A 24,768-nucleotide genomic window follows, 5' to 3' on the forward strand; every position below is an offset into this window, starting at 1 on the left:
TCTTCTTTTCAACATTTAGCCCTCTAGGCAATTTTGGGCTTTGTCCACTCTAGTAGCCCAAATAGCTTTGCACTTTCTACAGGTAATGATTTAAATTCCTTCCCCAAATTTCCTAGACTATTTCATTCCCTCAACTGAATTTTCATGAAAATGAATCCTGAAATGTATTTTAGCCATTTCACATTCCCCTCCCCAGTGTTTTCAGAGTGAAAACAGAGATATCTCACAATCTTTCCATGACCTAAATCAACTGTCAATGCAAAAAAAAAGTTAACTCCCATTAGATTGTAAGCTCCTTAAAAGCAGCAACCATATCTTTTATATTCGTATGCTTTTCCCGAGTGTATACAGTTCTCTACAACACAGCAGTCACTTGACAAATGCTTTTGATAATCAAGTCCATTTCTGAACCCAAAAAACAAGAAGTGTCCTTTAATTGGGTGCTCATACATACTCAGTTGAGTCAAAGGGGCTAAAGAGGCATGCTGGGATTTGATGCTACCCCCAGCCCACCAAAAAAAATTAAAAAAAAAAACAAAATTGAAATAAATCCTACAATTGTTTCTTAATATAAAAGAGGTTGAAAAGCCACTATAAATGAACAAGGAAGTGATCATATTCTCTGTTATGGAGTAAACAATATTGAATATTGAAACCCCAATTCTGTCAGGGAGGGAAGAACGAAGGTTTATATATGCAGGAATCACTAATCATACTTACAATTCCCCTACACCTTTCCAGTGTTGCTATACTTCTTTAAGCATTAGCTTCAACCTTTGAAAGATTTGTTCCGAGGTATCATTGTTGGTAATCAATCAATCAATGTTATTTATTGAGGGGCTATGTGCAGAGCACAGCATTAAGCACTTGAGAGAGTACAATTCATTAGATTGTAAACTCCTCACAAGCAAAAACTCCCTTTTACTACTTTCTTTGGGATTTCCAAACCACCTTCTACAGTGCTCTGCACACAATAGGTGTTTTTTTACTTTTGTTTGCTTTTGCTTTTTTTGTTTCTTTTTTTAGTGGTATTTGTTAAGCGCTTACTAGGTGCCAGGTACCGCACTAAGTGCTGGGGTAGATAAAGCTAATCGGTTGGGCACGTGCCACATCCCATGTGGGGATAATATTCTTAATCCCCATTTTACAGATCAGGGAACTGAGGCCCAGAGAACTCTGAAGCGACTTGCCCAAGGTCAAGGAGCAGCCAAGTGGAGGAGCCGGGATTAGAAGCCAGTCTTCTGACTCCCAGGCTTGGGCTTTTCCCTGCAGACTACATCGCTTCTCGACGGTGATAAGTCGGTGTTACTGAATTGAGTCCTACCCTTCCATCTGAGGTGGAGAAAACTCTGTGGATCCACTTCCAGAACGATGGCAGATGGAGGTGGAGCGTTCTGGGAGAGAGGTGTCCATGGCGTCACTATGAGTTGGAGATGACTGGACAGCATAAGTCAAGACAAGAGGGTCTGTAAGCGGCGTTGGTGAAGAAGCCGGATGGGTCTGCTTCCAGATCTCTCAGCACCATCACGGCCTTATTACACACTGGGATCCTGCTGAATGTCCCACTTCTCTATAGTCTAAATACTTGAAATGCTAATAATAAGCCTGATGTCTTGCTGTATCTTTCAATATTTTGGGGATGGCAGGAGAGAATCTTCCACAATAAGGAGAACAGTTGCCTCGTGGTTAGAGCCTGGGCATTCAAGGACTGGGTTCTAATCCTGGCTCTGCCACTTGTCTGTTGGGTGACCCTGGGCAAGTTACTTGGTTTCTCTGGACCTCAGTTACCTCATCTGTCAAATGGGAATTTAAGGACTGTGATCACCAAGTGGGACAGGGACTGTTTCCAACCTGATTAACTTGTAGTTATCCCAGCACTTAGTGCAGTTTCTGGCACATAGTAAGTGCTTAACAAATACCATTAAAAAAAAATCCCTCTATCTTCAGTAAAGCAAGATGTCATGCCTGAAGCCATGATGATGGAAAAATCTTTTCAGCTTAGCGTATTTGATCAATCAATCAATCAATCGTATTTATTGAGCGCTTACTGTGTGCAGAGCACTGTACTAAGCGCTTGGGAAGTACAAGTTGGCAACATATAGAGACAGTCCCTACCCAACAGTGGGCTCACAGTCTAGATGATTTCTCTTTAGACATTTATCTGGATTTGTGGCTTTTCTCAAACTGTGCATAAGATATCCATATTTTTCACCGAATCCTCTCACTAGAGCCAGGGTTGGACTTCGTCATCTTACTACTAGTTCTCCTACTTCAAACAGAAAATATATCAATCAATGGTATGCATTGAGTGCTTATGGAGTGCAGACCACTGGACTAATTGCTTGGGAGGGTATGCTATAACACTAATAATAATGATTATAATTATGGTACTGGTTAAGTGCTTACTATATGCCAAACACTGTTCTAAGCGCTGGGATAGATGCAAGTTAATCAGATTGGACACAGTCGTTGTTCCAAATGGAGCTCACACTCTTAATCCCCATTTTACAGATAGGAGACCGAGGCCCAGAAAAGTGAAGCGACTTCATTCAATTCAATTGTATTTATTGAGCGCTAACTGTGTGCAGAGCACTGTACTTGTCCAAGATCACCCAACAGACACGTTGGGAAACAGCATGGCTTGGTGGAAAGAGCCCTGGCTTTGGAGTCAGAGGTTGTGGGTTCTAATCCCGCCTCCGCCACTGGTCAGCTGTTTGACTTTGGGCAAGTCACTTGACTTCTCTATGCTTCAGTTACCTCATTTGTAATGGGGATGGAAACTGTGAGTCCCATGTGGGTTAACCTGATTATCTTATATCTTCCCCAGTGCTTAGAACAGAGCTTGGCACATAGTAAGCGTTTAACAAATGCCATTATTATTATTATTATTATTATTGTGATGATGATGTGGCACAGACGGGATTAGAACCAAGGTCCTTCTGATTCCCGGGTCTAGGCTCTATCCACTAAATCATTCTGCTTCTTATATATTACAGAGTTGGTCGATATGCTTCCTGCTTCCGATGAGTTTACAGTCTAGAGGGAGAGACAGAAATGAATATAAATAAGTTATGACTATGTACCTCAGTACTGCAGGGTGCTTTACTGTGGGCAGAGAACATGTCTACCAACTCTGTCATTTTGTGCTCTTCCCAAGTGCTTGGTTGAGTGGCTGCATACAGTAAGCTCTCAATAAACACGATTGACTCCTTGCTCACAGCATCCTGAGTCCCAGCAGAAACATGACTGCCAGAGTAAAACCGTACAAGTAGGTCTGCAAAAACCACTAAAATGCTAATCAATTTCTTTGTACAGGTTCCGGGTTCCAATGTTTCTGAGATTGGACCAAGGCTCATCCATTCATTCATTCATTCAATCGCATTTATTTGAGCGCTTACTGTGTGCAGAGCACTGTACTAAGTGCTTGAAAAGTACAATTTGGCAACGAATAGAGACAATTCCTGCCCAACGGGGTGACGTGTGACTCAACCATCCTAAATACAGCAAACAAGTCTCCTTTTTCAATTTCCACAGTAGCTCATTCTTCCCAGCTCTTCTATCGAGATGTTAGAATGCTTTCTGAAAATGGCAAATATTTTGACATTCATTTTTCATTTGTGTTGATATCTTATTTCTCTTCCAAAATGAATATGGAAATCAAATATCGGCACCAACCCACACGAGCCTTTCACCGAAAGACAGCTGCCTACAGAGATCCTGTCTGGGAGTGGAGGCTTCCGGGAAATCATGTAATGTTGACAGAAAAATGAAAACACTCTAAAGCGAATCAATACATCAATTGAGGGTATTTTTTGAGTGCTTACTGTGGGTGGAGCACTGTAAAAGCACTTGGGAGAGTACAGTATACAACAGAGTTGGTAGACACATCCTTTACCCACCAGGAGCTAACAGTCTAGACGGGGAGATGGACAAAAATAAACCACAGCTACGCACATAACTGCTGTGGGATTTTGGGTGCTTAAAGGGTACAGATCCAGGCACATAGAGGACGCAGGAGGGAGTAGGGCTTAGTTGGAGATGGCTTGATAAATATTACATATATATTTAGGGATTTGGAGAAGAAGAAAGAAGTGGAGACTTGCTCCCTTCATTCATCCCAGCCATAGGATGGGTAACCTATAGGATAACCCCATATGTCCCTATCTCTAATATATATACTTTTCTCAAGTGCTTAGTGCAGTGTTCTGCACCTCGATAAATACCACTGATTGATTGATTGAAGCGTATTAGCCACTATATTTGAATGTTCAGGGTCGACTTCTAAGGGCTATCCGACAGGATTTATAGAACGCTTCAGACAGAGGGCCAATCAGCTTTTCTCACTGAAGGTTGTGATCTTGCATGTGAGGTTTCCCGGGGAGCTTTAGCATCATTCTGGTAGATTTTGTATTGGAAACAGCATAGGCCTGCGAGTCAGAAGGTCACGGGTTCTAATTCCGGCTCCGCCATTTGTCTGCTGTGTGACTTTGGGCAAGTCACTTCACGTCTCTGGGCCTCAGTGACCTCATCTGGAAAATGGGGATTGAGACTGTGAGCCCCACATGGGACATGGACTGTGTCCAACTTGATTTGCTTGTATCCACCCCAGCGCTTAGTAAAGTGCCTGCTACCTAATACGTGCTTAACAAATACCATCATTATTATTATTAGACATTCATCTTGCTGACTCAAAGACAACTGTTGTGGACTTTTAAAGAAATGAGGATGGGCAAGAGATTCTGCACCTGATTCTCTAGCATATCTCAAAAAACGACTTGGTCCTTGAAGCCAGTTGCTGGCTCTGTGACCTAGGACAAGTCACTTCACTTCCTCGTGCCTTCTTTTCCTCATCTGCAAAATGGAGATTAAATACCCGTTCTCTCTCCTACTAAGTCTTTGAGCCCCATAAGGGACGGGACTCTGTCCAGCCTAATTAACTTGTATCTACCCCGGAGCTGAGAACAGTGCTTGACATATCGTAAGCGCTTAACAAATCTCCAAATAATTATGTTGAAGAGGCCCATGATGCTTTCAATTTCATCAGAAATGTGAACTAGTGCCTTCCCAATAAATTGATTAAAATGATGGCTATGTATGGATTATCCTCCTAATCCATGATAGTTTCCTAGACCGGCTAGCTTCAGTCTAGCTTTCCCGGGATTAGTGGTCGGAACCTTTAATTACAGTTTATAGTCTGTGCAGCTGCCTGGAAATTGGTCTCAGGGTCAATAGCTCTTCAGGTTCCCTCTCTATTATGAAGCAATATCGTTGAACTCGGGCCATTGTTTCAGCTTTCTGGTATGCTCTGTCTGCTGCACTTTATGAATAGCTTTGCCGGCATTCTAACAATTGGTTCTTCAACTGCCTTTAGGATGTCAATTGTAATTCAGTGTCTTCAGGCACCTTCATGTTTCATTCCCTTGAGGTCTTTTATTACTTCATTTGCAGTATAAGGGAATGCCTTTTTTTGTTTAACACTGTCACAGATTTCTTACCAATTCTCAGGCTAGTAGTAGACTGCAGCTGAATATAGTTGTTAATATCTATTGCTTCATCCTGTCTTTACCTTAGTAACTTTTGTACCCATCTATCATGAAATTTCACTCTCGGCAACACTTTATCCTCAAGTTGGTCTCTCTCTCTCTCTCACTCACACACATACACACACACACACACACACACTCCTTATAAGACAGTCTACAGAAATTTTTATTCAAATTTCATCTGTCCCCCTTTCACAAGATAATTGTGCATAATTACGCAATGTGGCCTCTGGGTCTTTCTGAAGTCTTTAATTTCTTACTTTCTAATACTGGAATCTGATTACATTTTTTTTTAATCCTTCCCTGCTTCGTATCCTCGACCCCGTCGTGAACATCCAAAGTTGTAACTCCGAGTTGCGTAGGGCCCAAAAGAAGGGGTGGAATTTGGTTTTTTTTCAAATCATATTTATTTCGGGAGTACTGCTTTCCTTGCCCCGCGCCCCAAATCTGAAATTTTCCTTTGCTGTCTCTCCCCTTTGTGTAACGTCTCTATAAGGTGAGTACCTGCTGCCACGGAGGCCAACCTTGCTCTTATTCTGCATGAAGTCGCCGGTTCTGGGAACAGTGGAAAACACCTTGCTACGGTTTTAGCTTTATGAAAACCTCAACGTCCCTTGTCTCAAACCTTCATCATCATCAATTGTATTTATTGAGCGCTTACTATGTGCAGAGCACTGTACTAAGCGCTTGGGAAGTACAAATTGGCAACATATAGAGACAGTCCCTACCCAACAGTGGGCTCACAGTCTAAAAGGGGGAGACAGAGAACAAAACCAAACATACTAAGAAAATAAAATAGAATAGATATGTAGAAATAAATTAAATAAATAAATAAATAGAGTAAAAAAGCTATGTACAAACATATATACATATATACAGGTGCTGTGGGGAAGGGAGAGAGGTAAGATGGGGGGATGGAGAGGGGGACGAGGGGGAGAGGAAGGAAGGGGCTCAGTCTGGGAAGGCCTCCTGGAGGAGGTGAGCTCTCAGCAGGGCCTTGAAGGGAGGAAGAGAGCTAGCTTGGCGGATGGGCAGAGGGAGGGCATTCCAGGCCCGGGGGATGACGTGGGCCGGGGGTCGATGGCGGGACAGGCGAGAGCGAGGTACGGTGAGGAGATCAGCGGTGGAGGAGCGGAGGGTGCGGACTGGGCTGTAGAAGGAGAGAAGGGAGGTGAGGTAGGAGGGGGTGAGGTGATGGAGAGCCTTGAAGCCCAGGGTGAGGAGTTTCTGCCTGATGCGCAGATCCACTGGAGATTTTTGAGGAGGGCAGTGATATGCCCAGAGCGTTTCTGGACAAAGATAATCCGGGCAGCAGTATGAAGTATGGATTGAAGTGGAGAGAGACACGAGGATGGGAGATCAGAGAGAAGGCTGATGCAGTAGTCCACACGGGATAGGATGAGAGCTTGAATGAGCAGGGTAGCGGTACGGATGGAGAGGAAAGGGCGGATCTTGGCAATGTTGTGGAGCTGAGACAGGCAGGTTTTGGTGACGGCTTGGATGTGAGGGGTGAATGAGAGAGCGGAGTCGAGGATGACACCAAGGTTGCGGGCTTGTGAGACGGGAAGGATGGTAGTGCCGTCAACAGAGATGGGAAAGTCAGGGAGAGGGCAAGGTTTGGGAGGGAAGACAAGGAGTTCAGTCTTCGACATGTTGAGCTTTAGGTGGCGGGCAGACATCCAAATGCAGATGTCCTGAAGGCAGGAGGAGATGCGAGCCTGGAGAGAGGGGGAGAGAGCAGGGGCAGAGATGTAGATCTGGGTGTCATCAGCGTAGAGATGATAGTTGAAGCCGCGGGAGCGAATGAGGTCACCAAGGGAGTGCGTGTAGATCGAGAACAGAAGGGGACCAAGCACTGAACTTTGGGGAACCCCCACAGTGAGAGAATGGGAGGGGGAGGAGGAGCCTGCAAAAGAGACTGAGAAAGAACGATCGGAGAGGTAAGAGGAGAACCAGGAGAGGACGGAGTCTGTGAAGCCTCCAGTGTTGGGCAGGCTCCAACCTCCAAAAAATTAACCCCTCTCATTAGTCTCAACCATCCCAAACTTACCGGAGATATTCACACCCAGACACTATGTAATAATAATAATGATAATAATTATCATAATGATAATAACCAACACTTATTGTGCTTTTTATCTTCAAAGCAACACTAACATCAACTACATGCCTGCTTTCAAATTAATTTAACCGGACAAGTGTTTTTATTAACCTTGTAGAACATGGAATGTGTTCTCAGCTTTCTGTTGCCAAATGGAACGTTAGGGCCAAGAACGATGGCACTGCAAATACATTCGATTTGAAAAAGAAATAACTGATTATATCAACTACAAGACGTCGGAAGGCTTAAACTCATAACTAAATGTACTCGGAAAGAGGAACACGTATGCAATTCCGATCCATTATTATTAATAATAATAACAGTGATGGCATTTGTTAAGCACTTACTATGTGCAAAGCACTGTTCTAAGCACTGGGGAGGTTACAAGGTGATTAAGTTGTCCCACGTGGGGCTCACAGTCAATCCCCATTTTACAGATGAGGTAACTGAGGCTCAGAGAAGTTAAGTGACTTGCGAAAGGTCACACAGCAGACATGTGGCGGAGCCGGGACTCGAACCCATGACCTCTGACTCCAAATCCCGGGCTCTTTCCACTGAGCCACGCTGCTTCTCATTAGTAAAAAGAGGGCTACCGAATAAATCTTAAGCAATAAAACAGGATCGTGACGGGGAATCCAACTGAATGGAAACATTAGCAATCCTTCCCTTCTAGCTATAAATATTCTAAATCAATGAAATATGATTTTTAAATAGTCTACACACACTCATGCCTAACCGGGCCTTGGCCTGGTACAACTATTGACTACCTAGTTAAGTAGCCATTACTTTATACGAATTGTTTTTCATTCCAAACACTCCCTTCATTTCCATGGTGTTCTCTTTCCCTCCTCTCAAGTATGAATAGAGCTATATTTCATGTGTTACACTTTGGATAGCCTTTAGCATTTCCAGTCATAAGAATATTCGATATTTTCGGTCTGAACCAAAATGTTAGCTAATATACCACTCTGACCATTTTACAGTTTTGAACAAAAAGTCACCCTCATAATAAAAACACACATCTGCTACAGACTGACGCAAAGCTTTGCTATACTTTCAACTTGGCATCCACTGTTCAATATGCAGCAGGGAAAGTCGGTTCAAGAGATGAAAACATACTTTGTACGCTATTCTATTTTACCTCCAAACAGAATTGATGTGCCTCTGCAGTGAACGGTCTAAATATAGAATGCAGCATTTATATCATTTTCAAATGATTGTATGACCCATAAGGGAGGATTCAAATTGCTCACACAATAGGTATGTACACTAGTCTGTGTAAAATAAAATCACAGGGTCTTATAATGCTGCCAAGAAGCAGTTCACCATGACTGGAAGCTTCTTATGATTTACAATTCAGATTTATTGGTCAACAGATTACTTAGTAAGAAAATAGATTCTTCTTCCAAACAGAGAACGCTACGCAGTGAACTGGAGCAAGAAGCAGAATATTTACTGGTTTTAAACGCTGATTTTCCCATGCACAGCCAGATTTATAATAGAAATGATCTTGTGAAATATTCCCTTACTTATCCGATACCATCGACTTAAAAACGTATACTTTGCTAGCACCCTTCCATAGAAAAGATCCCAAGATTTTAAAAAGTGACAATCAAGGAAATATTCTGGGGATGGAGAAAATCTAAACATTTATAGATGGTCCAAATATGAGGGAGGATAAGAATGTATGGCAATTCCATTATTTCAACATCACTAAATCCCTAAGAAGAATAAAGGTTAAAGTCATCACCAAATACGTTACTGTTGGAACTCTAATCACATTTAGAAACTCAACAGATCATTTCAAAAATAGTAAACATTGCTTTAAGGAAATCCTAGCTTTAATGCCGACGAGCCAATTTGGAAACTGGAAGTTTCTTGTGCTACCATCAAAGATCCCGATCGTCTCTTGTCCGTGTTGCCGATTCTCAAGTGAGATTGACATTAAAATCAAGTCAGATGGCAACCCAATTTTTTAAGGCTGGGGTATTAGAAAAGTTGACATTTGGAAGTGGAATAAATATTGATTCATGTGCTGCTGCAGGAAAAAAAAGGATTAGCTTCTCGATTGTCCGCAGAAATCTATCGCTCTAAGATGCAATTTAAAACTTTATTTCAAATTTTAAAACGCCAGGAGGAGAAATGGAGCCACAATCAGCAACTGGGTAAGAGAAAATAGGTTGCATTTACTGGCTACTACATCAATTTGACTTCTCATAAAATTCCACCCCCCTCATCTCCACCCCTCCCACCCTGATCTCTTAAATAACTTCAGAACTGAAGTATGTTCTCCTCTGGGAGTTGTAAAACAAATTAGATACAATTACAATTCAACAAAGTAAATGGATGTACTGTTTTCATAGTTCTTCTTTTCATAAATTCTCAAATTAAATTTTCTTGATTTTAAATAATAATAATGATGGCATTTGTTAAGCTCTTACTATGTGCAAACACTGTTCTAAATGCGGGAGGGATACAAGGTGATCAGGTTGTCCTACGTGGAACTCACAGTCTTCATTTCCATTTTACAGATGAGGTAACTGCAGCTCAGAGAAGTGAAGTGACTTGCCCAAGGTCACAGAGCAGACATATGGCAGAGCCGGGATTAGAACCCATGACCTCTGACTCCCATGCCCGGGCTCTTTCCACTGAGCCATGCTGCTTCTTGAGGCAGATCGAGGTTTCCACTCTGAGTGCCCATAGATGTTTGAAGGCATGGCACCCAAGGGAAAAAAAAAAAAAAGGGCTTGATGAACGTGAAAATGATTTTGGAAAACTACAGGGATTCTACCTCCCAAAACAAGAATACAATCAACATCTGTTGCAGACGTTGCTTGGCCTTCAGACAGCTTATAAAGACTGTAGTTTCGGAGGCTTGGGTGAACAAAAATGAGTATTAGTTCATCACCTCTCTCACAATCCAGTCTTACAAATTCAATCTTCGGAGATTCTGTTTTACGAAGTTGGTCCACCTAGGTGTGTTGCATAGAGGAAAAAAATATTCAAGCCTGCACATGTTCTTTGAAATGGCAACCAAAGTGAATGGGCTGGTTGCCCTCTGCCCATAGGCTATGTCGTCTTCCCTTCTTATCTTGGTGCTTTGCATAAACATCTTTGCGTGGGGAACCAACAGTCACATTACTAAATTGCATTACTTCCTCTGATGAATTTCATTCTCTTTTGGTGTGAGTGAATACTTGAGTAGAAATTCAACATCTCCTTTGGTTTCATCAGCTTCTCTAATCGGAGATAAATGCATAAAGCAACACACATGAGGTCCTTTTAAAGGGGTTGGGACACACATGTTTTTTTAATGGTGCTTGTTAAGCGCTTACTATCTGTCAAACAATGTTATAAGTGCTGGGGTAAATACAAATTAATTAGGTCGGACACAGTCACTGTCCCGCATGAAGCTCATGGTCACGTGTACTTCGATGTCGGCGTACAAAACTGGGCAATGTGTGCATTATGCACCGAACACAGGATGCTACAATTTCATCAGAAAAAAAAGGCACCTGCACACCAATGAGTGTTTATGACTCATTACGTCCTTAACTGCACCAAAGAATTCTTCAACGCTCTCCCATCTACTGAAGGCATTTCTCCGCTGTTCTCCTGGAAGACCGAAACTAAGGACAAACACCTGCTACAGTCTACTTCCCAGTAAGGCATTCTAGAAACTCATCGTCCTTTTTATCTGACAGAGACTTCGGCAAAAGAAGCTCTGGAGCCAATTTAAATGATGGCAGGGGCACAACTAGTGATGCCTCGCGATAAAGTTCAACGTTCGTTATTTATGAAAGGAAATGAGGACGCAAAATATTCTAAGTACTTAGTACAGTGCTCTGCACACAGTAAGTGCTCAATAAATACAATTAATAAATGAATGAACTCCATCTGTTTGTCCCTAATTTGCCCATCAAAGATCGAAAGCTTACTGCCTCAGACCTGGGATCATTTTGTATCTGTGAACTATCGATTTATAGTAATGCCTGCCTCTCTCTCTAGACTGGAAGCTCATGGTGGGCAGGGAATGTGTCTACCAATTCTGTTATACTGTATTCTTCCTAGCACTCAATATGGTCAAGTGCTCAATAAATACGACTGATTGATTGATTTCCCTTCATGTTAAACTAAGTACTTGCCTACATCTGTTTCAATAAGACAATTTTAAGTAACACTCCCTCTCAAGACATCTATTTCCATGGAGCTACGGGATGAATAGAAAGCTTCTTCTTACACACCAGGCAAAACATGCAAGAAAAAGAGTTTCAGTGGATTTCCCCAACTGCAGGGGTACCTCAAATAATATTGGTTTCCCATTCCCTAGTAAGGTAGGCTTTGTGGGTGGTGTCTACCAACACTATCATAGTGGACTCTCCCAAGCGCTCAATAAATACCATCGATTGATCGATTGTAAATAAGTATCTGCCAACCCAGCATGGGTGTCTTAAAAAATTTGTACACAAGACCAGAATTCAGACTTCTTTTTGCCAGACAGAGATTGTGGTGTTGCCAAACTCCACAGGGAGAACAAATGAAAAATGCAAATCCGATCTGATCAAGAGGAAATAAAAATTCCTGATTTCCCTGTTTCACATATAGGGGCTCTTGAGTCATCCAAAATGCAAATTCTTTTCTCTGACAAAGCAATATTTGCAACTGTCAGTTTCTCTATGGAGATTCCCGGTTCCCCAAAGGGAAATTCCCTTTCCTAGCACCTGCTTCACTGGGCTCCAAGGCATTAGTAAACGTGGACAGGACATGGTCAGAAGTACAAAACAGAATTTAGTAATCGCTTCCTCTTCTCCACTGTAGAGTATCTAATCCTCACGGGAGTTCTAAACCCAGCTCTGCTACTTGTCTGCTGTGTGGCCTTGAGCAAGTCACTTCACTTCTCTGGGCCCCAGTTACCTCATCTGGAAAATGGGGATTAAGACTGTGAGCACCACAAGAGACAGGACTGTGTCCAATCCGATTTGCTTGTATCCACCCTAGCGCTTAGTACAGTGCCTGGAATACAGTAAGCACTTAACAAATACCACAATTATTATTGTTATCATTATGTTATTATTACTATGAGTCTCATCCCAAATCTAGGGTCTTGTTTGGCATACTGACTAATTAAGGAGGAAGACCGACATTTTCGTTACTGGAAAACTAATTCTCTGTATGGAATGGTGTAACTATTCTTTAGGTTACCTTTGGGCTCAATAGTTACAGAAGCACTCCAGAAAGCAATTGTGAGGGAAAAGGGTCTATAATCAGACCAGGTGTGATAACCCTAATCATGGCCTTCTCCATGATGAATACTTGAAGAACAATGCACTTTTCATCTTCAAAGCACCACATAATCATTAACTAATCATTCACCATTAACTACCTGTGATTAAGTACTACTATATCCATTCTACAGACAGGGAAACTGATGCTGAGAAGTTAAGTGATTTGCCCAAGGCCATAGATTCCAGCACCTTAGCCAGGTTTAGAACTCAGGGGTTCCAACTTCAATGCTGTTCAGACCACAGACCACCTTTGCTGGTATTGACACCTGTCTACTTGCTTTGTTTGGTTGTCTGTCTCCCCCTTCTAGACTGTGAGCCCCTTGTTGGGTAGGGACTCTATCTGTTGCCTACTTGTACTTTACTTGTGTTCTGCACACAGTAAGCGCTCAAAAATATGATTAAATGAATGAATGAACCACAGCTCTCTGGGTGAATATGGCAAGACTGTTATGAGGCCCAATTACTTCTTGTGGAACACTCCCAAAACCTTCACAGTAAGAAAGAAATGAAGTGCATTACTCTTGGCATGAAGTTCAAAGGAGGATATCTGGTGAGTCCACTTAGGAGCCCTATAGACTGTAAACTCGATGTGGGCAGGGAATGTGCCTGTTTATTGTTCTACTGTACTCTCCAGGCGTGTACTCTGCACACACTAGGCACTGAATAAATACCGTTGATTGATGGATTAAGATAAATGCTAGCACTGCAAAGCGTCCCACTTGAAAAAAATCCACAGAACTTCTCAACCTGCTCCTTTCCAAACATCCCGTCTCCCCCATTGGACTCTCCCCCACTGGACTATTGGCTCATTGTGGGCAGGGAACTCCCTCCCCTGGCCTGGATTGCCCTCCCTCCACATATCCGCCAAACTAGCTCTCTTCCTCCCTTCAAAGCCCTACAGAGAGCTCAGCTCCTCCAGGGGGCCTTCCCAGACTGAGCCCCCTTTTTCCTCTCCTCCTCCCCATCGCCCCCACTGCCCTATCTCCTTCCCCTCCCCACAGCACTTGTATATATTTGTCCATTTTTATTACTGTATTTTACTTGTACATATTTACTACTCTATTAACTTCATTATGTACATATAGCTATAATTCTATTTATTCTGACAGTTTTGACACCTGTCTACATGTTCTGTTTTGTTGTCTGATCCCCCTTTTAGACTGTGAGCCCGTTGTTGGGTAGGGACCGTCTCCATATGTTGCTGACTTGTACTTCCCAATTGCTTAGTACAGTGCTCTGCACACAGTAAGCGCGCAATAAATACAATTGAATGAATGAACAAACATATCTGCTAACTCTGTTGTAACATACTCTCCCAAGCACTTAGTATAGTGCCCTGCACACAGTAAGCGCTTGATCGAGTGATCATATTTATTGAGTGCTTACTGTGCGCGGAGCACTATACTACGTTTGGGAGAATACAACATAACAGACTCAGCCAAAATGTTCCCTGCCCAAAACAAGCTTACAGTTTAGAGAAATAAATGTCATCGATTGATTTATCACATGAACACATCATTCATTCATTCAATCGTATTTATTGAGCGCTTACTGTGTATAGAAAGTCACCACTACCCAGCATTTGACAACCCTACAGCAAATGACCCAAATGAAATGAATTTCTCTGTACACTCCTTGGAGGGAGGGAACAGGTCTTTTACCCTTTGTAATTCCCCAACCTCCTCTCAGGGTTTCACCTGGAGAGTTTCCAGTCCTCTACCAGTCTTGGCTATGGGAGGGAGAGTCAAGCAGAGGCCTACCCATTCCCTCCCTAGCAGTGGCTAGCGAGTGGAAGGCAATCTGCTAGAAAAAACTCACCAGTGCCAGGCAGCAGTAGCACAGGAGAGAGCTGAGGCCGGAGACTCTAATTTACTGCACGGAAGGCGACAATGGTAAAGCACTTCCATATTTTGACGAAGAAAACTCTCTGGATCCACTACGAGAACAATTGCAAATGGAGGAGGGGCAATCTGGGAGAGATGCGTCCATGGTGTCGCTTTGGGTAGGAGACGACTCGACAGCACAAGACAAGCCAATTCCTCAACACACCTAGCACAGGGGTGTGTAGTCAGTGAAATGCCAATAAGTCCTGTGCAACCTCAGCTTGAACACTACTGAATACACTTTCCATTTTATACACACAAGGACCTGAACTAGAATAGGCAAATCCCCATCTCCCCACACCACCTACAAACTTCAGGGTGAAGTCACTCATGAAGAACTGCGTCCCCAAGACCCTTAAAAACCTAGAATATAAAAGAGAGAGAGAGAGAGAGAGAGAGAGAGAGGAAAAATCCAGAGATTTAAAGCTATAATGAACACAAATTTTGTATGTGACTACTAGTCATTTGAAATCATTCAATGCTCACATTTTCTTCAGGCTGTGCCCAGTCAGTGTGGGTTGGACCAGACCTGACTGAACCAGAAACCAAAATCCTATCTTCAGAGCACACACAAATTTACTTTCAGAAAGACTAGTCTGGAGTGAGAAAGGTGAAATTTTAAAATGCTTCAATACATTAGTCAAGAGACTCAGGCAAAATACATGATTCCTTCAAGATGAATCTAAGGAGAAATTGAAAGAGTAATGGGTGGATGCGACAACTACCAATTAGAGTTATGCGATTTGCTGATTGATGTGGATTTGGCAAGCCAAGAAGACACCTGAGTAACTTCAGAATATCTTGCCTCTCAAGTCAATCATCAACAATCCAGAATCGCAAGAGGACAATTCTAAGATTCCTCATCATAACGGGGCTGGACATTTTACTTTCATTCATTCATTCACTCAATCATATTTATTGAGCGCTTACTGTGTGCAGAGCACTATACTAAGCACTTGGGAAGTACAAGTCGGCAACATATAGAGACGGTCCCTACCCAACAACGGGCTCACAGTCTAGAAGGGGGAGATGAAGACGAAGTCTCCCAAGGGGGAGACTTGGGAAGTTGAACAAAAAGAGAGAATTAACTCAGTGGACCAGGGAGTAAAAACAACATCCTAAGTCATAAATAGTTCAACCTAATTACCTGAAGTCAAGAACCGTGTAAATAGCGCCTAGAACAGTGCCTGGCACATGGCAAGCGCTTAACAAATGCCATAATTGTTATTATTATGAATTTAAAAGACAGAGCAGGAAACACCATATACCAACATCCGCCAGTAACTTTTATGCTGGCTAAGTAATTAGAAATAGCTTTACTTCCTGGGACAAGAATAAATGAAAGCATCAAAATGGGAATGTTACATGCTCTTGCTTTCTAGGAAATCCAAGGTAGCAAGGTTCGAGAAGCCTAAAATCAATGGAATGAGCAAATAGGTGATTTTTCTAGATTGGGTGGTGAGGTTGAGCCAGCGACACATACCTCTTGGATGGAACGAGCGGCGGGTTTGTCTTGGTGATTGGCCAGTATCAAAAAGGGCAAAGTGCACAATTGTGGATGCTGGAGAGCTGAATGCAGTTCGTTTCTGGCCGTTTCGAGATCGTCTTCGGAAGAGGCGCTGTCTAATACAAATATCACCCCTTGGGATCCTTGGTAGTAGCGGCTCCAATATTTCCGGATGTTATTGGCACCTTTCAAAAAACAAAGTGGAAGTTCGTTAGAAAGGGTGAAAACGCTCCGAATCGTTTAAGCCAACGGTTTCCATTCAAACCGCTTGGATGTCTGGTTTTCCCGTTAGAAGTCAAACATGGCCTCCGAGAGGGTATTTAAAAATCACGGGATCTAGAAAATCTGCTCCGAAATCACACATGTGTATCGACCACAGACAACTAGTGTACATCTTGGAAAATGACCCCACGGATGAAGCATGGCGTAGAAGATAGAGCCCAGGCCTGGGACCCAGAAGGTCATGGGTTCTAATCCTGGCTCTGCCACTTGTTGGCTGTGTGACCCTGGGCAAGTCACTTCACTTCTCTGGGCCTCAGTCACTTCATCTGGAAATTGGGGATTGAGCCTGTGAGCCCCACACAGCAAAGTGACTGTGTCCAACTCTATTTGCTTTTTCCAACTCCAGTGCTTATTATAGTGCTTGGCACATAGCAAGTGCTAAGCAAATACCATACTTATTATTATTATGGCGAGAAGCATATGGTGGCAAGAGTAGCAGAAAATGCCATTCTGAGATCAATATTTCCTCCCAATTTTGTCGCACACTAATGTACATATCTGTAATTTACTATTTATATTGATGTCAGATTCCCCGCTGTAGACCATAAGCTCATTATGGGTGGGGAATGAGTCTGTTTATTGTTGCATTGTACTCTCCCAAGCACTTAGTACAATGCTCTACACACAGTAAACGCTCAATAAATAAGATTGAATGAACAAATGAATGAATATAAGGACCCAAAAAACAGAATATATGAATAAATAATGAAATTGATCGATCAAAGTGAAGATGGAGCACCTCCTCTAGATTTTAAGCATGTTGTGAGCAGGGAATGTCACTGTTTATTATTGTGTTGTACTTTCCTGATTGCTTAATACAGTGCTCTGCACACAGTAAGTGCTCAATAAATACGATTGATTCTCTAGTTCCTTCCCTTTCCAGGGTGAGAAATGTATTCCTAAATACGCCTTCTAAGATAACGAAAGGAGGTGGTCTCTGAACCCCAGTACAACGCCTTACTGGTCCTTTCCAAAGCTACGTCTCCTCACCTTCTTCTACAGGTCCTCTAATGAACAGATTAGGAAAATTTACATACTGGTTGGTCCTCACAACCCTCACAGATCCAGATTCCTATTTAAATCTAAACAGGAAGGCCGATCGGGTAGAATTCAAGTCTTTTTCCTGCCCACTACCTCATTAGGCCTATGCTGTTTCAAGTCCTGAACGTGTGGAATTAAAATTTACTTTTGTGGCTCCACTGAAATGAAAGTATTTGAACACACTTCAATTGATACCACAGCGACATAAAACAGGCCCAAACCTTTTGCGCAATTTTTGCCACTTGAGTGTCTTGGAAATTGCTAGGACGCTAAGTTAAACGATGGGCTCTTCTGAAATTGTTCCAGACACGAGACATGCTCAGAACAAAGCAGTTGTTTGCACTCGCCACAGAGAAATGATCAGGACCCTCACCTCTCTACCCATTCCCTGATCCTTTCCAGAGGACCAGTTTAATTGAAACCACATTAGACAGAACAATGAGGGCTGGACAATTTCAGAAGAGATGTGAAACAAAAGGTAGGGGGTGGGAGAGAAGAGGGAACTTCCCCCCACTTCAAAGTCCTACTGAAGGTTCACCTCCTCCAGGAGGCCTTCCCAGACTAAGCCCCCCTTTTCCTCAGCTCCCCCTCCACTCCCCATCACCCTGATTCTCTCCCTTTGCTCCAATAATTATAATGATGGCATTTATTACACGCTTACTATGTGCAAAGCACTGTTCTAAGTGCTGGGGAGGTTAAAAGGTGATCAGGTTATCCCACGGGAGGCTCACAGTCTTCATCCCCATTTTACAGATGAGGTAACTGAGGCAGAGAGAAGTGAAGAGACTTGCTCAAAGTCATACAGCTGACAACTGGCAGAGCTGGGATTTGAACCCATGACCTCTGACTTCAAAGCCCGTGCTCTTTCTACTGAGCCACGCTGCTCTACCCCCCTCCCTGCCCCACAGCACTTGTGTATAAATGTACATATCTATAAGTCTATTTATATTAATGCCTGTTTAATTATTTTGATGTGCATATATCTATAATTCTATTTATTTATATTTATGCTACTGATGCCTGTTTGTTTTCAATTCTGTTTCCCACCTTCTAGACTGTGAGCCTGTTGTGGGCAGGGATTATCTCTGTTGCTGAACTGTACTTTCCAAGTGCTTAGTACAGTGCGCTGCACACAGTTAGCCCTCAATAAATGATTAAATGAATGAATGAATAAAGGCCGGATTCGGGAGTCAGAAGGACTTGGGTTCTAATTCTGGTTCTGCCACTTGTCTGCTGGGTGATCTTGGGCAAGTCACTTCACTGGGCCTCAATTACCTCATCTGTAAAATGGGGATTAAGACTGTGGGCCCCACGTGGGACACGATAGCCTTGTCTCTAGCCCAGCACTTAGAAGAGTGCCTGGCACATAGTAAGCATTTAAATATCGTAAGAAAAAACAAAAGGGAAGAGACTGAAAATATGACGGATTTTGAGTCTGAAAAGATGAAAGGCTAAAAGACAAACTGCTGACATTACAAATCAATCCATCAGTGGCATTTATTGAGTGCTTACTGTGGACAGAACACTGTACTAAACACTTAGGAGGGTGCAGTATAACAGAGTTGATAGACACATTCCCTGCCCACGAGGCACTCACAGTCAAGAGGGGCAGACAGACATTAAAACAAATATGTGTTATGGACAGAAGTGTTGTGGGCCTGAGAGTGGGCTGAATATACAGCACTTAAAGAGTAGAGATTCAAGTGTATTGGATTGGATTGCTGGTTCAATCTCTCATCCTATCCCGACTAGATCACTGCATCAGCCTCCTCTCTGATCTCCCATCCCCCTGCCTCTCCCCACTTCAGTTTATACTTCACTCTGCTGCCTGGATTATCTTTGTGCAGAAACGCTCTGGGCATGTTATTCCCCTCTGCAAAAATCTCCAATGGCTGACTGTCAACCTACGAATCAGGCAAAAACTCCGCACTCTCGGCTTCAAGGCTGTTCATTACCTTGCCCCCTCCTACCTCACCTCCCTTCTCTCCTTCTCCAGCCCAGCCCGCACCCTCCGCTCCTCTGCCGCCGCTAACCTCCTCACTGGGCCTTGTTCTCACCTGTCCCACCGTCAACCCCAGGCCCACATCCTTCCCCTGGCCTGGAATGCCCTCCCTCCACCCATTCGCCAAGCTAGCTCTCTTCCTCCCTTCAAAGCCCTACTGAGAGCTCACCTCCTCCAGGAGGCCTTCCCATACTGAACTCCCTTTTTCTTCTCTTCCTCTCAATCCCCCCCCCGCCCTACATCCTTCCCCTCCCTACAGCACCTGTATATATATTTATACCGATTTATTACTCTATTACTTGTACATATTTACTATTTATTTTGTTAATGATGTGCATAAAGCTTTAATTCTATTTTTTCTGATGATTTTGACACAAGTCTACATGTTTTATTTTGTTGTCTGTCTTCCCCTTCTAGACTGTGAGCCCGTTGTTGGGTAGGGACAGTCTCTATATGTTGCCAACATGTACTTCCCACGTGCTTAGTACAGTGCTCTGCACACAGTGAGTGCTCAATAAATACGATTGAATGAATGAATGAATGAATGTATTGGCGACCCAGAAAGGATAGAGAATAGGGGAGATAATAACAATTATGGTATTTGTTAAGTGCTTACTATGTGCTAGGTACTGTTCTAAGCGCTGGGGTAGATACAAGATATTTGGGTTGGATACAGTCCCTGTCCCACATAGGGCTCACAGACTTAATCATTCATTCATTCATTCATTCAATCATATTTATTGAGCACTTACTGTGTGCAGAGCACTATACTAAGCACTTGGGAAGTACAAGTTGGCAACATATAGAGACGGTCCCTACCCAATAGTGGCCTCATAGTCTATAAGGGGGAGACAGAGAACAAAACAAAACATATTAACAAAATCCCATTATACAGATGAGGGAACTGAGGCACAAAGTTAAGTGACCTGACCAATGTTACACAGCAGACAAGTGGCGGAGCCGGGATTAGAACCCATCATCTTCTAACTCCGAGGTCCGGGCTCTATCCACTAGGCTATGCTTGATCGGCGAGATGTGATTTTTTTGACCATGAGGGATGCGGGCGGGTTAAGCTGGGCTTGTTGCAACCCAAACCACAATATTAAGATTAGAGGGGACCCACTAAAGTTTGGAGTTGGCAGAGTCAACTCCAATGAAAGGAAAGTGCTTTACACATAGTAAGCGCTTAATAAATGCCATTAAAAAAACAAAATAAAACAAAAAATGCTTCTTCACCCGCTGGGTGGCAAGCATCTGGAAACTGCTCTCTCAGGCTGTTGGAGGTTCAGCATGAACAGAGTAGCAGCATCCAGAGGGCTTCAGATCAATTCACAGGGCAGCTGTCCAAAATGGGTTACTAGAGAGGAAAATGAGGCCAGCAATAGAAAGGATACGTTGCCAACTTGTACTTCATTCATTCATTCAATCACATTTATTGATCGCTCACTGTGTGCAAAGCACTGTACTAAGCGCTTGGGAAGTACAAGTCGGCAACATATAGAGACGGTCCCTACCCAACAACGGGCTCAAAATCTAGAAGGGGAAGACAGACAACAAAACATGTAGACAGGTGTCAAAATCGTCAGAACAAATAGAATTAAAGCTATATGCACATCATTAACAAAATAAATAGAATAGTAAATATGTACAAGTAAAATAAATAGAGTAATAAATCTATACAAATATATATACAAGTGCTGTGGGGAGGGGAAGGAGGTAGGGTGGGAGGGATGGGGAGGAGGAGAGGAAAAAGGGGGCTCAGTTGGTACTTTATGTTGCCGACCTGTACTTCCCAAGCGCTTAGTACAGTGCTCTGCACACAGTAAGTACTCAATAAATATGATTGAATGAATGAAAACGAGGGACGAAGCCTTCCTAAACACTGTGACTGATGTTCTCAGGGCCAACGACACACTGTTCCCCATGCTCCCCGTTGCCATTTTCGCAGACAGAATGTCGTTCTGAATGGACTAGGAATTGGACTGAGAAATGCAGTTTCAGTGGCAAGCTAATCTTTCTTTGAAACTAAATTAATAATTATTATTTGTATATCATAAACGCAGATACAAAACCCTACCCACCTGCTCCAAAAGAGCAGACTAGACTGTGTAGACAGATCTAGACTGTGAGCCCATTGTTGGGTAGGTACTGTCTCTATATGTTGCCGAACTGTACTTTCCAAGTGCTTAGTACAGTGCTCTGCATACAGTAGGCGCTCAATAAATACGATGGAATGAATGAATGAATGAATGAATGAATGAATGAATGAATGAATGAAAGGAGGGCTGCCCATGCCATCCCAGGCATTAAGGGGATGCCTATCCAATTATTAGTAATGATGGTATTTGTTAAGCCCTTACTATGTGCCAAGCATTGTTCTAAGTGCTGGGGGGGGATACAAGGTAATCAGGTTGTCCCACGTGGGGCTCACAGTCTTAATCTCCATTTTACAGATGAGGTAACTGAGGCACAGAGAAGTGAAGTGACTTGCCCAAAGTCACACATCCGACAAGTGGTGGAGCCGGGATTAGAACCCATGACCTCTGACTCCCAAATCCGTGCTCTTTCCACTGAGCCATGCTGCTTCTCTAGAATGGAGATGTGATGGGAGCCAAAATTCCCAACATCAAATGGTGACATATGGGTGGGGCAAGGAGGCCAAGGGCAAGGCATATTGACTACCAGAAGAAAGAAGTGTGAGGCCCTTCTCTGTGGGCTAATCTGCAAAGTGCTTGGTATGTGTCATGGACAAGCAAATCGGGTTGGACACAGTCCCTGTCCCACATGGGGCTCACAGTCTCAATCCCCATTTTGCAGATGAGGTCACTGAGGCCCTGCTGAGAGCTCAAGGCCCTGCTGAGAGCTCAAGGCCCTGCTGAGAGCTCACCTCCTCCAGGAGGCCTTCCCAGACTGAGCCCCTTCTTTCCTCTCCCCCTCGTCCCCCTCTCCATCCCCGTCTTACCTCCTTCCCTTCCCCACAGCACCTGTATATATGTATATATGGTTGTACATATTTATTACTCTGTTTATTTATTTATTTATTTATTTTACTTGTACATTTCTATCCTACTTATTTTATTTTGTTGGTATGTTTGGTTCTGTTCTCTGTCTCCCCCTTTTAGACTGTGAGCCCACTGTTGGATAGGGACTGTCTCTATGTGATGCCAATTTGTACTTCCCAAGCGCTTAGTACAGTGCTCTGCACATAGTAAGCGCTCAGTAAATACGATTGATTGATTGATTGATTGATTGATTGAGGCCCAGAGAAGTAAAGTGACTTACCCAAGGTCACACAGCAGGCGGTCAGACAGAGCAGGGATTACAACAGCGTTGCTCAGTGGAAAGAGCATGAGCTTTGGAGTCAGCGGTCATGGGTTCAAATCCCGCCTCCGCCACTTGTCAACCGTGTGACTTTGGGCAAGTCGCTTCACTTCTCTGGGCCTCAGTTACCTCATCTGTAAAATGGGGATGAAGACTGTGAGCCCCCCCATGGGACAACCTAATCACCTTGCAACCTCCCCAGTGCTTAGAACAGTGCTTTGCACATAGTAAGTGCTTAATAAATGTCATTATTATTACTATTATTATTATTATTATGACCTGACTCCCAGGTCTGTGCTCTATCCAGTATGCCATGCTGCCTCAAAGGTGGAAGATCGGGAACACCTCCTTGTAAGCTTTCAAGTATGGGTAGATCATTTCTAGATAATAACATTAGTGAATATTATTACTTCTACTACAACTATTAATAATAACAAATAATAACAATCTCAGGTCTGGGAGTAAAACAGGGATTGAGACTGGGCCCCATGTTGTGGGACAGGGACTGTGTCCAGCCCAATTTGCTTGTAAAATAATAATAATAATAATAATAATAATAATAATAATAATAATGATGGTATTTGTTGAGCACTTACCATGTGCAAAGCACTGTTCTAAGTGCTGGGGGGGCTACAAGGTGATCAGGTTGTCCCACGTGGGGCTCACAGTCTTCATCCCCATTTTACAGACGAGGGAACTAAGGTGCAGAGAAGTGAAGTGACTTGCCCAAGATCACACAGCTGACAATTGGCAGAGCCGGGATTTGAACCCATGACCTCTGACTCCAAAGTCCGTACTCTTTCCACTGAGCCACGCTGCTTGTATCCAACCTAGCGATTAGTACAGTGCCTAGCACATCTTGAGCACTTAACAAATAAGATAGTTTTTATTATTATTATCACTGGCACAGATGGATCGCTTACCATGTTCCAAGCAAGCACTAAGAGCTTGAGCTGTAAACTAAATTACAGGTAAGGGAAGCAATAGAATGACAGGTACTTGAATGGCTATGGGGTTCGGTGAATAGGTGACGCAGAAGGGAGGGAGAACCGGGTCGGTAGATGAGAGATTGGTCTAGGAATCCCTGCTCCACCATCACTTGTCTGCTGTTGTGATCATGGGCAAGTCACTTCTCTGGGCCTCAGTTCCCTCATCTGTAAAATGGTGATGTGGCAGAAGACAGCATTGTGACATGGTCGGTGCATTGAAAAACTGATAGATAATAAATGTGGATGACCTAATATACAGCTATATCAAAATCTTATTAGGAAGGAAAGAACACTCATTCATTTTAGGTTCTGAAACATATAAATACTTAGAAACATATAAATTCTCCTGCCTTCATTTCCTTTTCTCCCACTCCTGCTGTGTCACCCTGATTTGCTCTTTTTATTCCCCCCCCAACCCCACCAGCCCCATATCCCTTATACATATATCGGTAATTTATTTATTTAGATTCATGTCCATCTCCCCCTCTAGACTGTAAACTCATTGTGGGCAAGGAATGTGTCTACCAGCTCTGTTATATTGTACTCTCCCAAGCACTTAGTACAGTCCTGCACACAGTAAGCTCTCAATAAATACCACTGATAGACTGAGTGCCACTCAATAGAATTCTAACCTTTTTTCTTCCTAATAAACTCACTCAATCAATCAATGGTACTGATTGACTGATTACTATGTACAGAGCTCTTCCTAAGCACTTGGGAGAATACAGTTCAACAGAGTCCAGACTGAGAATTCACTACAAAAATGCTTTTGAAGTCTGTTTTCCATGTTATCCATTTTTTCAACCCAGAAAGT

At 43.0% G+C, this 24,768-nt stretch overlaps 1 protein-coding gene across 1 annotated transcript in view; it reads right to left on the minus strand.

The window, feature by feature from the left end:
* ARL15 (ADP ribosylation factor like GTPase 15) overlaps nt 1–24,768 on the minus strand; it is a 440,798-nt gene that overhangs the window by 215,993 nt on the left and 200,037 nt on the right. The window contains exon 5 of the mRNA XM_038765618.1: nt 16,296–16,504. Within this exon, the coding sequence (XP_038621546.1) occupies nt 16,296–16,504 (209 nt within the window). The remainder of the gene's footprint in view (nt 1–16,295; nt 16,505–24,768) is intronic.

Source organism: Tachyglossus aculeatus, chromosome 23 (assembly GCF_015852505.1).
Source record: "Tachyglossus aculeatus isolate mTacAcu1 chromosome 23, mTacAcu1.pri, whole genome shotgun sequence".
NCBI classification, from domain to species: Eukaryota; Metazoa; Chordata; class Mammalia; order Monotremata; family Tachyglossidae; genus Tachyglossus; species Tachyglossus aculeatus.